The sequence below is a fragment of the Triticum dicoccoides genome, chromosome 5B (assembly GCF_002162155.2).
Source record: "Triticum dicoccoides isolate Atlit2015 ecotype Zavitan chromosome 5B, WEW_v2.0, whole genome shotgun sequence".
In the NCBI taxonomy this organism is placed as follows: domain Eukaryota; kingdom Viridiplantae; phylum Streptophyta; class Magnoliopsida; order Poales; family Poaceae; genus Triticum; species Triticum dicoccoides.
This window is the reverse complement of record NC_041389.1, coordinates 247,510,893-247,525,496: the sequence shown is the minus strand read 5'-3', so window position 1 is coordinate 247,525,496 and position 14,604 is coordinate 247,510,893. Positions and strand designations below refer to the sequence as shown.

The window sequence follows — 14,604 nt, the reverse complement described above, 5'->3', positions numbered from 1 at the left end:
CGGTGCCATACCCTCTGATTTGTCCAGAGCCAACCAGTCCCTCCAGATCAAGCGAGCAGCAAGAGAGGCACCGCGGCGGCAACAGGAAAAAAGAAGGTGGTCGCGTGAGAGGGGAACGGAGCACCATCCTCAGATCATTCCTCGGCAGCGCAGGAGGGAAGAGCTGCCGCGGTCATTGCTCGATACTGGCTCTCTTCCAGGTCTGCAGAAGTGGCAACCGTAAAGGATATAGTTTGCCAAGTGATTCTTTTGCTGTGCTGTTTGCCGACGCTGTTGGAGCATCGATTTCAACCAAAAGATAGGAGGTCACTGGTCTTGCTCTAAGCAATAATCAACGCCATACGAGAACTTGTCTAGCACGATTCTGACAATTCCTTTTCTGAAATTTTGTCACAAAAACAGTTCCCGATTTCAAATATGAGTCAAAGATCTTTAATGAAGATCCTGACTTGACCAAGAAATAAAGAAAAACACAGGCCCAACAAAAAAAACAGCATACCCATCACGTGAAGTCAATAATACAAAAGTTAAACTATAATCGTTGGTTGTGTGACATCCTCATTGTACTAGTTCAAGTTTGCATATATGCAACATTAACTAACATCATAATAGCAAAGTTTAGGCGCACTGCAAGATATGCACACAATTTTCAAACTGTAAACAAATGATGTGGATTGCAGAAAAAAAAACTCAAGGTTTAAACATGCATTGATCAAGCTGACCAAACATTCATGTTACACACTGCAAAGATGAAGTGTGTGGTGAACTATTTCCCAGAAGAACCGATGGGAATCATATATCTGTCAAAATCTGATAGTTTTGCAGTGGCATACTCACAAAAATCACCTATATTATGTCTCTGACGTGCAATTCCTGACTGGTTCTTCATAATATAGGTTGCACGTGATTTTGGGGATTGGACTTTTATCTTCACATGCGTGAGGGAGAGAGGATCAGGACGAGAGGTTAGGGATGAGCATATGTCACCAGTGGGCAGTGTTCAAAATATCAGCAGGTGAATCAGTTAACTGGCCGATTAATCCCTTCTCAGTGGGTCATTGAGTAGCCGACTAACTCATTTACCGGCCAATTAACTGATTTATCGGCTGATTTGCCTATTAATACCCTACTCGCCAGCCGACCGAGTAGTTACCAGTTAATGATTCCCTGAACATTGCCAGTGGGGAAAAGAACTAGGGGCCACAAGTGAAAATTACCAGGATATCAGGGGTGTTTCTACTTTCAACATATTCTGGCTTCAATTGGTTATCCTGGTGGATCCATACATCTACGTGGCGACAGTAAACGTACCACATAAGCAAGTCAGACCCGGTCTGGGCTGCTTAGGACCGCGATGAAGAACTTATAACTTTTGGGGCCCAAGTCTGCACTTCTAATGTTTTAGGACTACCATGACACCCCTCGAACAGTTTTAGGACCTCTTATGCATTCCACTATATTCTTTAGTTGTATGAAAAGAAAATACCTCAATCTTAGCTTTAAAAAGGTCATAAGCAGGCCCCTCCTTTTCCATATCTAGGAGATCATGTTCTTGCAGAGCAGATCCACCAAGTTTGCGTGAACAGAATCCAATCATAGGCTCCACTTCCTCAATGCGCTGACGGCATAAAAGTTGATTTTCTATGCTGCCATACTTCCCAAGCTCCTCGTATACAGTCCTGTGAAAAATAATAAATGTCAATCACAAAGTTTTAAAATACTCATAAGGGGACCAAGTATCATGATATATCCGAACAGCAAGGCACAACAATATGGATGATCCCCACAAGGAATAATACCACACTGCATAGAGCCAAAACATCAATGGATCGAGTATCATTTCCACAAACCTGGTATTCTTGAAATTCAACATTGCTGCCTCTATGTTCTTCTCTTGCTCAAAAAGCAAAGTTCCTTTCATATATGAAGCATATGCCTACAAAAGATAGTATTTTAGATGGTTTAAAAACTACTTTTCTCATAGGACAACTATATCAGGTCAATATAGTGAGGTTTCTATTTTGTACTTAAAAAAGGATTGTCAACTGAGCACTAAATCAAACAAAAGATAAGAAACACACCTCAGCTTCCAAAGATGTCCTGGAATCTCCTTTTATAGAACATAACTGTGAAAAAAGTGCCGCCCATTTGACTGCCTTCCTAAATCGACCCAGCATGTAGATGCGCTGCGGTGCATTTGGACCAGCAGTTTTCTTCTCCATAGCATGACTCCATGCTCTCTCAGCCATATAAAATACCACATGTAGGAACCTACACTCATGCGTTAAAATTGCTTCAGGAGTAACCAAGCCTAACAGCTCGCTAAATTGCAAAAGCATTTGCTTAAGTTCCCCGATAGTTGTTGCATACCGATTACATGCACATGCACTACAAAAGTGTTCAACAACAATAACAAGAATTTTGCTAGGGTAAGGCATTAACAATACTGATAAATTACTAATGAATATCACAGGCATGTAGTACACAACTACCAAATGGTGGCTGAAATCTTTGTAACTAATAGTAATCATATGTTCAACGGTACAAAGGAAATCAAATTGTTGGTTTTAAATGTTGACAATGGTAGTTAACATACCAAATCCAAACAGATCCATCTAAATTGTCAAAGGGGCAGCCCCAGTGCATGTAGCTCCCGCTTGCGCAGGGTCTGGGGAAGGGTCCGACCACTTTGGGTGTATTGTACGCAGCCTTTCCCTACATTTCTGCAAGAGGCTGTTTCCAGGACTTGAACCCGTGACCTCATGGTCACAAGGCAGCAGCTTTACCACTGCGCCAAGGCTCCCCTTCTAAATTGTCAAAATTACCAAAATACTAGACGAAGTGAAGTGTGAACAAAGGCAGAAGGCATATGGTAGATTATCAGGAGAAAAATCACCACACCTCACATCAGTCACTGTTGACTCTGTTATATTCCTCCGGGTATATTTACCACGGCCATGCAAAAACTTCAGAGACTTGTATAGCCTTCTCAGACGCGCAGTACAGTATCTCCTGCAAATAATCCTAAATCCTTCAGACAAAGTATGCATCCACAAATGACAGCAGCACCATACTAATAAATTATAAGCAAAAGCAAGATACTTGGGGCAAACAAGACATAGAACATCTGAGAGGACAGAACTTCCCCCTCATGTACCAGCAACAGAGAAAACGGAGCAAGCATACTGTGCAAAGCAAAGGTGTAAAGAGATAACTTTCTTTTATACCAGATTAAATGTACGAATTCCATTAGGCTACAGAGCAAGTTCGAAGCAGGGTTTCCATGGGAAATTTTGGATATAGGGGGACTGGATGAAAGCATTCCATCACAAGTCACACATGTGAGAGCACGGTAGGAAGAAAAGATGCCTCCCGATCAATATACGCGCGTGAATCCCGCGAGGCGAGAATCACGGCGGCATGCCACAGCTGAGAAGACGAGCAGGCAGCAGATCTGGGTGGGCGTCAAGTGGGGTGGGATCGGTAATCGGGACGCTCACCTGTACCGTGTGTAGTCGCCGTGGCGAAGGCCGTGCTGCATCTGCGCCTCCCTCATGAGTTCCAGCACTGCGCGGAGGAAGGGGGGCGGATCAGGAGACGCGAGGGGGGGAGATCGGGTCTGCGCAGAGGGTAAGGAGAGGGGGCAAGCTCACCATTGATGGAGAACCTGACGGGATTCTTCTCCTCGACCGCGGCTGCGGAGTCAACATCCATATCCGACGATGGCGGCGGCGGCTGGTTGGCGAGCTTCGACATGGCGGCGGGTATGCCTCCGCCCGGCGAGCGAACCTGTCAGATGGTCGCGACGAGACGAAGCGGAGTTCGCGTGGCCTCTCGATGCGTAAATATTGATAACTTTGCTCATTTTTGTGACAAATTCGGAAGAAAAAAAACTTGTTTTTCAAGCTACGAAAATAACTGAAAGTCTAATTTTAGCCGATGTTTAAAAAAAAATTGACTAAATTATAATACTCCTAGAAAAATATGTCAACATCCACCAACATTTTGAAAATATTTTAGGCGTACGTCGTCACGTGAAATTGAATCTGATCGGACGCCGTGTGATGGCGCACGAGACAGCTGCCCGATCTACCGCCGAGTATTTCGCGATGAAAGGATCGATATAATTGACTAGAGGGAGGTGAATAGAAGTATCTTTTTTGTATTTTTATCAAATTATGTTTAACAATAAATAAATTGTCTAGATATGCAACTAGGTAAACAACCTATGATGGTAACAACAACAACACGAGCAAGCAAGAAAGCAAGAGATACAATGTTAGTAATGCTTGCACAAAGTAAAGATAAGAGGTAACCACAAGTGGAGCCGATGAAGACGAGGTTGTGTTATTGAACTTCCTTCCCTTTAAGGAGAAATATGTCTCTGTTGGAGCGGTATGGAAACACAATGCTCCTCAAAAAATCACTAGGGTCACTGTATTCTCCTCACGACGTCGCACAATGCAAGATGTCGTGATTCCACCCGTGGTGCCCTTGAAGGCGGCAACCGGACCTTTACAAACAAGGTTGAGACAATCTTCACAACCGAGTTGGAGGCTCCCAACACCACCACGAAGCTTCACCACAATGGAATGTGGCTCCGACGTGACCTCAACCGTCTAGGGTGCTCAAACATCCAAGAGTAACAATATACGCAAGGGATTAATGAGGGATCAAATTTCTCTTGATAGAAGTGTAGATCTAGGTCTTCTCAACCAATCCCTAAAAAATCAATAAGTTTAAATGGTTAGGGAGAGAGATCAGGGAAGAATGAGATTTTGAGCAACAATGGAGCTTGGGGGAAGAAGAGGTAAGACAACTAGAAGAAGAAGACTCACTTACATGGTGGGGAAAAGAATCCAACCGTTATGCCCCTTCAGCATGTGCACAAGCGGTAGTACTGCTCGGACGAGCGGTATTTCCGCTGGCACGAAAGTTTCAGTAGCTGCACTCAACTGAACAGATCAGGGAGGCGGTACTTCCGCTTAGTGTTGTGCAAACACACAAAGCAACGGTAATAAAGGAGGGCAGCGCGGTAGTGCTGCACATAGCAGTACTACCGCTGGCTATTATCGGCGCTCTCGCTCGTGCGTGGCACTCCTTGCTTGCGGAGCGGCATATCGGAATAAGTCTACTTCCACTCGAAGGACGGTGCAGTCCAAAAGACAAAAAAAAATAAGCGGTGCTCCCAGAGATAGCGGAGCAGCGGTAGTTTCGCCGGAGCGGTACTTCCGCTTAATAATTAGAAGCTCAGTAGATCTGCGGGAGTGGAGTGGTAGTTCAGAGCCGTAGTACCATTGGAGCGGTACTACCGCGCTGAACTACCGCCCTACTACCACTCATTTACAGAGCCCTAAGAATAGGCGGGAGTCCTAGTAGCACTAAACAGTGGTAGTACCACTAGAGCGGTACTACTGTGCTGCTGAGCGGTACTACGGCTTATGTGCCTCAAGAAGGACCATGTACAAGGGAGGACAAGCTCCGAAACCGGGAAAGAAAGGGGGTGCAAAGAGACTGTGTACGTGTTGATTCCACCCAAACCTTTCCGAAGCGGACCTCCTCTTAATAGTATGGTGATCCTACGACTCAAATCCACCGAAAATGAAACCCAAGAAAAACATCGTCTTCGCAATAGCTCCGAGGGGCAAGAATCATCCTGTGCCATGTGGTTCTCTGAAATGCTCAATGCACACGATTAGTCTGCAAATACATTGTCATCAATCACCAAAACCACTAATGGAGAAATATTCCCTAACATGCGGCCTTTGCACAAGCACCATGTTGTGCTCACTTTCTTGGCAACAACAACCATATTATGCTAACTCTCTTTGAAGTAGAACCCTTATTGCAATGGTCGAATCCTTTCGCACTAATCACAACATGCTTCGTCTCATCTACCGTCGAATCAGCCTCAACCTATGGAACAAGACCCATGGCGCTCACTTGCTTTGCTATAGACCATTTGTTATAATGATTGAACCATTTAATACTAATCGTAAACTGATTCGTCAGGCCTACCGTCGAGTCGGCATTTGCAACAAGCATCATGTTGCACTCGCTTACTTTGTAACTGGTGCCAAATTGCAAAGGCTAGAGATGGTTGCATGAGATACATCACTAGTGTAGGATGCTGCTAACGAGACACTACTATCAGAGACCCTTTGACGAAACTGTGTGCGATTCATTAATCACAAATGGTGGTGTAAAAAACCCGTCAAAAAAGATGCAAAACGTTTGCGATGGCTGATGCATCAAACACGGTTCAGATTTTAGTTCCGTGTGTGATGTAGGGAATACGGTCCAGTGCAATTAGCTGTTTGCGATGAGGAGCAACAAAAGAAACGGAGAGCCAGATGAAGGTGTGTGCGATAAACAGCATACGGTTCACTAGGATGAACTGTTTGTGGTTAGGCAACACAAAAGAAACGGCCAGCCGGATCAAGATGTGTGTGATATACGGCATGCGGTTCACTCGGATGAACTGTTTATGTTGAGATAAGAGAACATAAACGGTTCAATATAACAACAGGTCTATAATCAGAAATGTGTGCGAAGACTGATAATAACAGAGATGATTACTGCTAATAAGACGTGTGTGTTGTGCGATGGGATTGCATACAGAACAACAACAATATATATAAGATAAATGTTTCCTACAAGGAGTGGTAGTTACCAACAATTGCGTTTTGTATGTTGTATATAGTATATCTACGAAATCGAGAGTATGCACGCGTAGTATGTAGTATATAACAATGATTAGGTAGTATATATACTAATTTTTAGGTAGTATGTATCATGTTTTGAGTATGCTCTTTTTTACGTACAAATATGTACTTATTTCACAATATAACAAAAACTATGGGCTCATATGCAATTTTTTCATGTAACTTGCTTTGAAATATCTTAGATATAGTATATAAACATATTTAAAATAGTATATATAGTACCACATGGTAGTATATGAGATACGTGGGGTAACTACCACCGGTTGGTAGGATGGATTTTCCATATATATATATATACTATTCATCCTACTACTGGGTGTAGCTACACCCATTTCTTATATACTACCATATGAAATACCATATATATGTATACTATTCATCACCCAGGTTACATTAGGTAATTCTTATATACTACTGGGTTGCAGAATAAGTTATTCTTAGGTAATCTTACGATCGCTTCATAAATAAATTACGTTTGAAATACAAATATTACATTCATATTGATTCACTACGTAAAAATTGTATAAGAAAAATAAAAAATAGGTTATAAGACCAGAAATATCGCATTTTATGTATGTTTTTACGTTCATAACTTTATGTAACATCAAATATTTTTTATGATGAGTATATATTTCTTACGTTCTCTTTTTACGTATGAAATAAGACAAAATTTATGAAACCTAAAAATACGGTGCATTAACGTCAAAATAGAGGGGGTGAAGAATAATTATTCCTCACCCAGGGTGACAAATAGCACGAATAACGGCGAGTATATATATATATTTACACACACACACACACTCTTACAAGGACATGGTTGCATAACCAAATTAAACATCCACTTACATAGGTGGCTACTACAACCATGGCATTTGCACACACCAATATTACATGCATAATTACATAGGTGGCTACTACACACATGTCATTTTCACTCACCAAAGTAAACTATATATTACATGCATGATTAACTAGCATAAACGATCATCTGATCATCATCTACTGCTTGTGACGCTTGCTCTGCTCGTGGCTCGATCCGGGCTCGTCGATTTGGGTAACGAGACACTTCCTCATGTCAATGATCCGCCTGTGCATCTCGTAGCATGTGTACACGCTCTTGGCCGCGAACCCGAGGTGAGGTTCATCCAGTCGCCGCATCAAGGCCCTGTGCCAGGATACGGGACTTGTTCTCTGGGCATCCTGCTTCATCTTTTCGTAGTAGGGGTCGATGATGGCCGATGCGAGTTCAACTAGGGAGTCCTTCTTCGTGCTGCCCCAGACCCTGTAGTGCTCACGGATTTCGACAAGGTTCTTGCAAGCCAAGCCCGTAACCCTGAGTGCTTTTACATCGTCGGTGGTTTCCATCGTAGCGAACTTGTAGTCGGTGTTGTTGACAAACCTGGCAAAACTACTGCAAGGCTTTGTGGCCATGCAGTAGTGGTAGATGAGGACATGATGGCGCACACACAACTGGGTGACGACAAACTTCTGATCTTTGCCCGGAACACCGCCAGTGTACTGGAGGTCGATGCCGACCACCTTGTACTTGTCTCCAGCAAGCAACTGCTCAACGGTGTTGATGTAGTCATGCACCACGGCCGGGTCGATGGTGTACACCACCGAGAGATTGGTCTCCCTCGCGTGGGTCTTCACTTTATGCTCGTCGAACTCTATTGGAGCGCCGCTAGGCATCCCCTCTCTATGTGTCGTCGTGGGTGTGTTTATTGTGTTGTGGGACGCGACAGAAAGGTTGAAGATACTAAGGTTATAATGGTTGCGGGAATTAAAGGGGAAGCCGGACGGCCTGGAATATCGATCGGCACGCCCTGATGGCAATTGTAATTCGCAGCGCGTAACTCCATCGTGCCGCACGTAACTGCATCGCGTGGCAACGCGCGCGGTGCAACCGCATGCATATGGGGCCCCGACGTGATCGTGCGCAGGCCCAACCGCTGGCAGAGCGCGCGCGGAGGGACACGAGCAGAGCGCTCCGCGGTCGCCTCAACCGAGCAGTTGAACACGCAAGTTGAACACGCAAGAAAAAGTTGTCCACAACCCGAGCACGCCGGCGGACGCGAGCAGAGCGCGTCGCGACGCCTAATGGCGAGCACAACACGCTGCGGCGCCTAACGGCGAGCAGAGCTTGCCGAGGGATGCGAGCAAAGGACGACACAGTGATATGTGGCAAATAAGACGAAGTGTGCGAGCGATGTCAGAGACATCAAGCACGAATCAGATTAGAGTTACGTGTGCGATACGTGACATACAGTTGATCCATCCTAACTGTTTATGATGGAATAAGCCGTGTGTGTTGTGGGCAAACACTTGCTGGTATATAACCTCAAATTTAACCAACAAAATGCTAATGCATGTTACAAAAAATTTATAACTGGAAACTATGTTCAAACTATGTTCAAATACGAATCCAACGATATAATCTTTGACGACATGCATACGTATTTTATTAATTAAATCTACTTATAAACTAGGACGGGGGTATAGTAGGTAAATAAATCACAAACGTTTTTTTATTAAACGTATGTGTACGTGTTCTTTCATCCTCCTCTCGCACGTCTTTTCCCGCTGCTGGCCTATTGTAGACGATTCGAGCGCAAGTTTGAGCAGTCGCGCGGGGGCGTACTTTTGGCAAAATGTTGGTGAGCCCGTTACCGCGCAACCGCGCAGGTTCCCACGCAAGCTTCCCGCCCGACTCGGTGAAATCCCCCAAAATCCCAATGCTTACCAGCCTCCTATATAAACCCTCACGACCGGAGAGTTCTGCATCGCGTTTTCCCCTCCCTCCATGTAGCTTATCTCATCTGCTTCTCCCACAATCGCTAATGGCACCGGTCCATCGTCATCGCTTAGCCACTCTGCCGTCATCTGAGCACAACTCCAGCTGTGAGGCTACACCGCGGCGGCGGGGCAGTCCCCGGTGTAGTGTAGTGCGTGTGGCGTTCTTGTTGGGTGTGCGCACAAGACCCACCACACGCTCGGCCCCCGGTGCTTGTCGGCAGCTGTTACCAGCCGCTGTTGTTGCCACAGCTCCGTCAAAAGCCAGGGCCATCGCCCGCTCCACCGCCGCAGCCCGAAGGCGGGAGGTGGCCATCTTGGCCGCCACCCCACTGTCGGCCATCGTGGCCATCACCTGCTCCGCCATTGCGGCCCGAAGGCGGGAGGTGGTGGTCGTGGCCGCCACCCCATCGTCAGCCGCCGTGGCCGCCAGCCCATTGTCAACCGTCGGGATCATCACCCGCTCCATCACCGCCGCCCGAATGAGGGAGGCGGAGGTGGAGGCCCGCACTTGAGGCAGCGACCTTGCACGCTACATCGAGTTCCTGCGGGAGGAGGAGCGCCTCGTCGAGCATGCAAAGAGCCTTACCACCGTCGTGGCCGTGACACATGCCGACGCAGAGGCAAGGAATCAGGAGATATACGAGCAGTCTGACTGCTTTGAGAGGGGTCGTCTAGAGCGACAGAGGGTGTTCGAGGTGAGCGTCGTTGAAGGTGCAGCAGCGGCAAGCACCGTATTGCAGTTGTCCAGCTCGTCAGTAGGCTCCTCCTCCTCTTCCTCTTACTGAGCACGCTCAGCAGAGGAGAGGCTGACAGAAGTAGTACAAAGCCCCTCCTCCTCTGTAGTAGTATTTAGTGGCTATTTTGTTCAGTTCATCTGACTATACATGTGGTGAAACTGTACAACGTACTTAAAATTAGCTAGTATATATAGTTGAACTAGCTATTTCAGTACGTGGTTGGCAACCATTGGGGAAAAGTTTGGTTGGTTCAGCTGTCGAGTTGAACTGTTTGTATAAATTAAGCACGATTGCTTAATTTATGAATGAAATCTATGTTTTATTATTGAATTTTAGTTGCAAAAATTAGATAGTGCTAGTGATTTTTAGCTGCATATTTTGACAAATCACAGTATTACAAGGATTGACAAATGGCAATTTAGTAGATCAACAAATGTCAATCTTTCCAGTTTGACAAATGGCAATATACCCAATATGACATATGCAAATCTTACCAAATTGTCTGTACGTGGTTGCACACGGGTCATCCGAAAAAACCGTTTGCGTTGAAGGGAGGTAGAAATCCCGCTTGCCAAATTTTCTCTTGGCTTAGCGCCGAAGTCTCACTTTTCATACCTTATTCAATCTGAACCGTAGGGATGCACAAATCCAGCGCAGCGAATTTTCCCTTGGCTTACTGCGGAAGACCATAGCTCTCACTTTGCATACAGGTGTTCTATCTAAAACGTTTGTGATGAAGAGCTGCACAAATCCTGTTCGACACATCTTCCATTGGCTTACTGGGGAGAGGTTGTCGGTGTACATATGGGTGTTTTATCTAAAACTTTTACGATGCTAGAGTGGCAGCTAATTGTTTCAAAATGCCTTTGTTGACTGTTATTCAAGTGCGCCTTCTCTCAAAATGGACACGAAAATTACCACATCATGTCGGGTGCCATTCCATGATAGCATGCCAAGTTTCATGAATTTCAGACGAGTTTTGGATTTACTAGAATTTAAAAACAAAGTATCTCAATGTTTTGCCGGCAATCAATAGTGTCCTGGTGTTTGAATTCATTCTCATTTCTTTCATGAGACCTCAACATGCACCCAAGAACACAGATTTGATTTTTCAACCAATTTATATGCACTGGAGCATGTGTTTGTAGTTTAAATTTGAATTATGCACATAAAATGCCTAGAAAATCTCGTTAATGTATAAAAATGTCCAAACGAACCCCGAAAAATTCCAAAATTTAACACAACACTCTTGTTGTTCTATGTTGACACTAGAATTTTTTTGAAAGCAATAACATGCAACGGGTAATCGTTTGGTCCCCAAAGGTGGCACGTACCCTACCGAAATCATCAGACTTGTTGTGAGAAGCTCTGGTTTGTGAGAAGCTTATACCCAAACCTGCCCCAAATGGGACAAAAAATTTATCACGGCATGTCGGGTGCCATTTCATGATAGCATGCCAGGTTTCATGGATTTCAGATGAGTTTTGGATTTACTATAATTTAAAAACCAGGTATCTCAAGGTTTGCGGCCGAGTGATGGTGGCAGGGTGTTTGACATTCATTCCCATTTCTTACATGGGACCTAAGCATGCAACCAAGGACACAAATTTGAATCTTCAACCAATTTATATGCATTAGAGCATGTGCATGTAGTTCAAACTTGAATTATGCTCATAAATGAATTGAAAACTCAATTAATGCATAAGAATGTCCTAACGAACCCCAAAAAATTCCAAAATTTAACACAACACTCATGTTGTTCTATGTTGACACTAGAGAAAAAATTGAAATCAATAAGAGGCAACGGCTATCGTTTCGTCTAGAAAGGTGAACGTTCCCTACTGAAACCACCAGGCTTGTTGTGAGAAGCTCTGGCTTGCGAGAAGGTTATACCGAAACCTGGGCCAAATGGGACAAAAAAATTACGATGGCATGTTGATGTCGCTCCATGATAGCATGCTATGTTCCATGAATTTCAGATGAGTTTTGGATTTACTAGAATTTAAAAACCAGGTATCTCAATGTTTGTGGCCGAGTGACAGTGGCGGGGTGTTTGACATTCATTCCCATTTCTTGCATGGGACCTAAGCATGCAACCGAGGACACAAATTTGAATTTTCAACCAATTTATATGCATTAGAGCATGTGCATGTAGTTGAAATTTGAATTATGCACATAAATGCATTGAAAACTCAACTAATGCATAAGAATGTCCTAACGAACCCCGAAAAAATCCAAAATTTAACACAACACTCATGTTGTTCTATGTTGACACTAGAGAAAAAATTGAAATCAAGAAGAAGGCAACGACTATCATTTCGTCCAGAAAGGTGAAACGTTCCGTACTGAAATCACCAGGCTTGTAGTGAGAAGCTCTGGTTTGTGAGAAGCTTATACCCAAACCTGCCCCAAATGGGACAAAAAATTTACGACGTCATGTTGATGCCGCTCCATGATAGCATGCCATGTTTCATGAATTTCAAATGTATTTTGGATTTACTATAGTTTAAAAATTAGGTATCTCAATGTTTGTGCCCGAGTGACGGTGGCAGGGTCTTTGACATTTATTCCCATTTCTTGCATGGGACCTAGGCATGCAACCAAGGAGACAGATTTCAAATTTTAACCAACTTATATGCATTAAAGCATGTGCATGTAGTTCAAATTTGAATTATGCACATAAATGCATTGAAAACTCAATTAATGCATAAAAATGTCCAAACGAACCCCGAAAAATTTCAAAAGTTAACACAACACTGTTGTTGTTCTATGTTGACACTAGAGCAAAAATTTAAATCAAGAAGAGGCAACGGATATTGTTTCGCCCAGAAAGGTGAAACGTTCCCTGCCGTAACCCTGAGGCTTGTTGCGAGAAGCTCTGGTTTGTGAGAAGCTTATACCCCAGCCTGCCCCAAATGGGACAATATTTTTACCACTGCATGTTACTGTCGTTCCATGATAGCATGTCAAGTTTCATGAATTTTAGACGAGTTTTCAATTTACTAGAATTTTAAAACCATGTATCTCAATGTGAGCGGCCGAGCGATGGTGGCAAAGGTGTTTGACATTCATTCTCATTTCTTGCATGGGACCTAAGGTTGCAACCAAGGACACACATTTGATTTTTCGACCCATTTATATGCACTGGAGCATGTGCATGTAGTTCAAATTTGAATTATGCACATGAATGCATAGAAAACTCAGTTAATGTATAAAAATGTCCACGCGAACCCCGAAAAATCCCAAAAAATTGCACAACACTCCTGTTGTTCTATGTTGACACGAGATTTTTTTGAAAGTAAGAAGAGGCAACAGATATCGTTTCGTCCCCCAAGGTGGCATGTTCCCTACCAAAACTGTCGCGGAATAGTCACTGCAGATGTCCTAGCGTAAGGACTTAGTCGTGGAGCCATCACAACTAGGTTAGCTTAACGGGGTTAAACGAGACAAAGGAAACAAGAGTTTATACTGGTTCGGCCCCTTGTGGTGAAGGTAAAGGCCTAATCCAGTTTGAGGTGGTATTGCTTATGTCTCGATTTCCAGGGAGCGATTACACTTGATCTAGCTTTCGATCTGTTGTTTCTTGCCCTGAACCGCCACCGGGTCGTCCCTTTATATACACAGGCTGATGCCCAGCGTCTCTCGGAGTCTTGACCGGGTTATAGACAACGTGTCCAGCTCGGTGACTAACTATACATGCCTTACAATACAAGTCTTACACATATGGCGGTTTACTCCTATGGGCCTTAAGTCGCTCCTGGGCCTTGGACCCTCACCTGTGAACCGCCATCTTCGATATCTCCATGGGCTTATTATCATGAATCGCCATAGGTATAACCCGGTCCCACCTGGGCGGGTCATACCTAATAGTTACATCCCCAGCATTAGGCTCCAGGTTGATTTGAACTTGTTCATGTCAATCTTCAACACTTAGGAAAAATCTTCCCTTCTTCATTTGTGCGAGAACTCATAACCCGCCATGACGTCATCTCCTGGACTTGTGATAACCCGCCATGACGTCACCTGTCATTACTTTACACAATATCCAATATATCTCAACGGATCTTTATCTTTAATAGTTGTCCCGAGAATCGATGCGACCGAACCACTGGATAATCATTTTTTGGTCTCCTCATTTTTCGCGCCCACTTATTATCCTTCTCCTTATAAATAGGGTCGGACTTCCCTTATGTCATTCTCCCCCCTTTCCTTCTCATATTCCTCCTCTTGCGACTCCTCTGCCAACTGAGCTCCGCCGCCACCGCGAAGCTCTCCATCCTCCTTGCCCTCGGCCGCTGCATCAACCTGATCGGGACCAGAGAACACCGGTGCTCCACCGCAGTCTG

General features: G+C 44.3%; 1 protein-coding gene across 1 annotated transcript in view; it reads right to left on the bottom strand.

Annotated features, from left to right (window-relative positions):
* LOC119308244 (signal recognition particle subunit SRP68-like) overlaps positions 1-3,823 on the bottom strand; it is an 8,409-nt gene extending 4,586 nt beyond the window's left edge. Inside the window, exons 1-6 of the mRNA XM_037584364.1 lie at positions 3,654-3,823; positions 3,501-3,567; positions 2,902-3,012; positions 2,082-2,271; positions 1,851-1,936; positions 1,487-1,679 (exon numbers count right to left, since the gene is read on the bottom strand). Coding sequence (XP_037440261.1) covers positions 1,487-1,679; positions 1,851-1,936; positions 2,082-2,271; positions 2,902-3,012; positions 3,501-3,567; positions 3,654-3,756 — 750 coding nt within the window. The 5' untranslated portion in view covers positions 3,757-3,823. The remainder of the gene's footprint in view (positions 1-1,486; positions 1,680-1,850; positions 1,937-2,081; positions 2,272-2,901; positions 3,013-3,500; positions 3,568-3,653) is intronic.
* Positions 3,824-14,604: the final 10,781 nt, after the last annotated feature.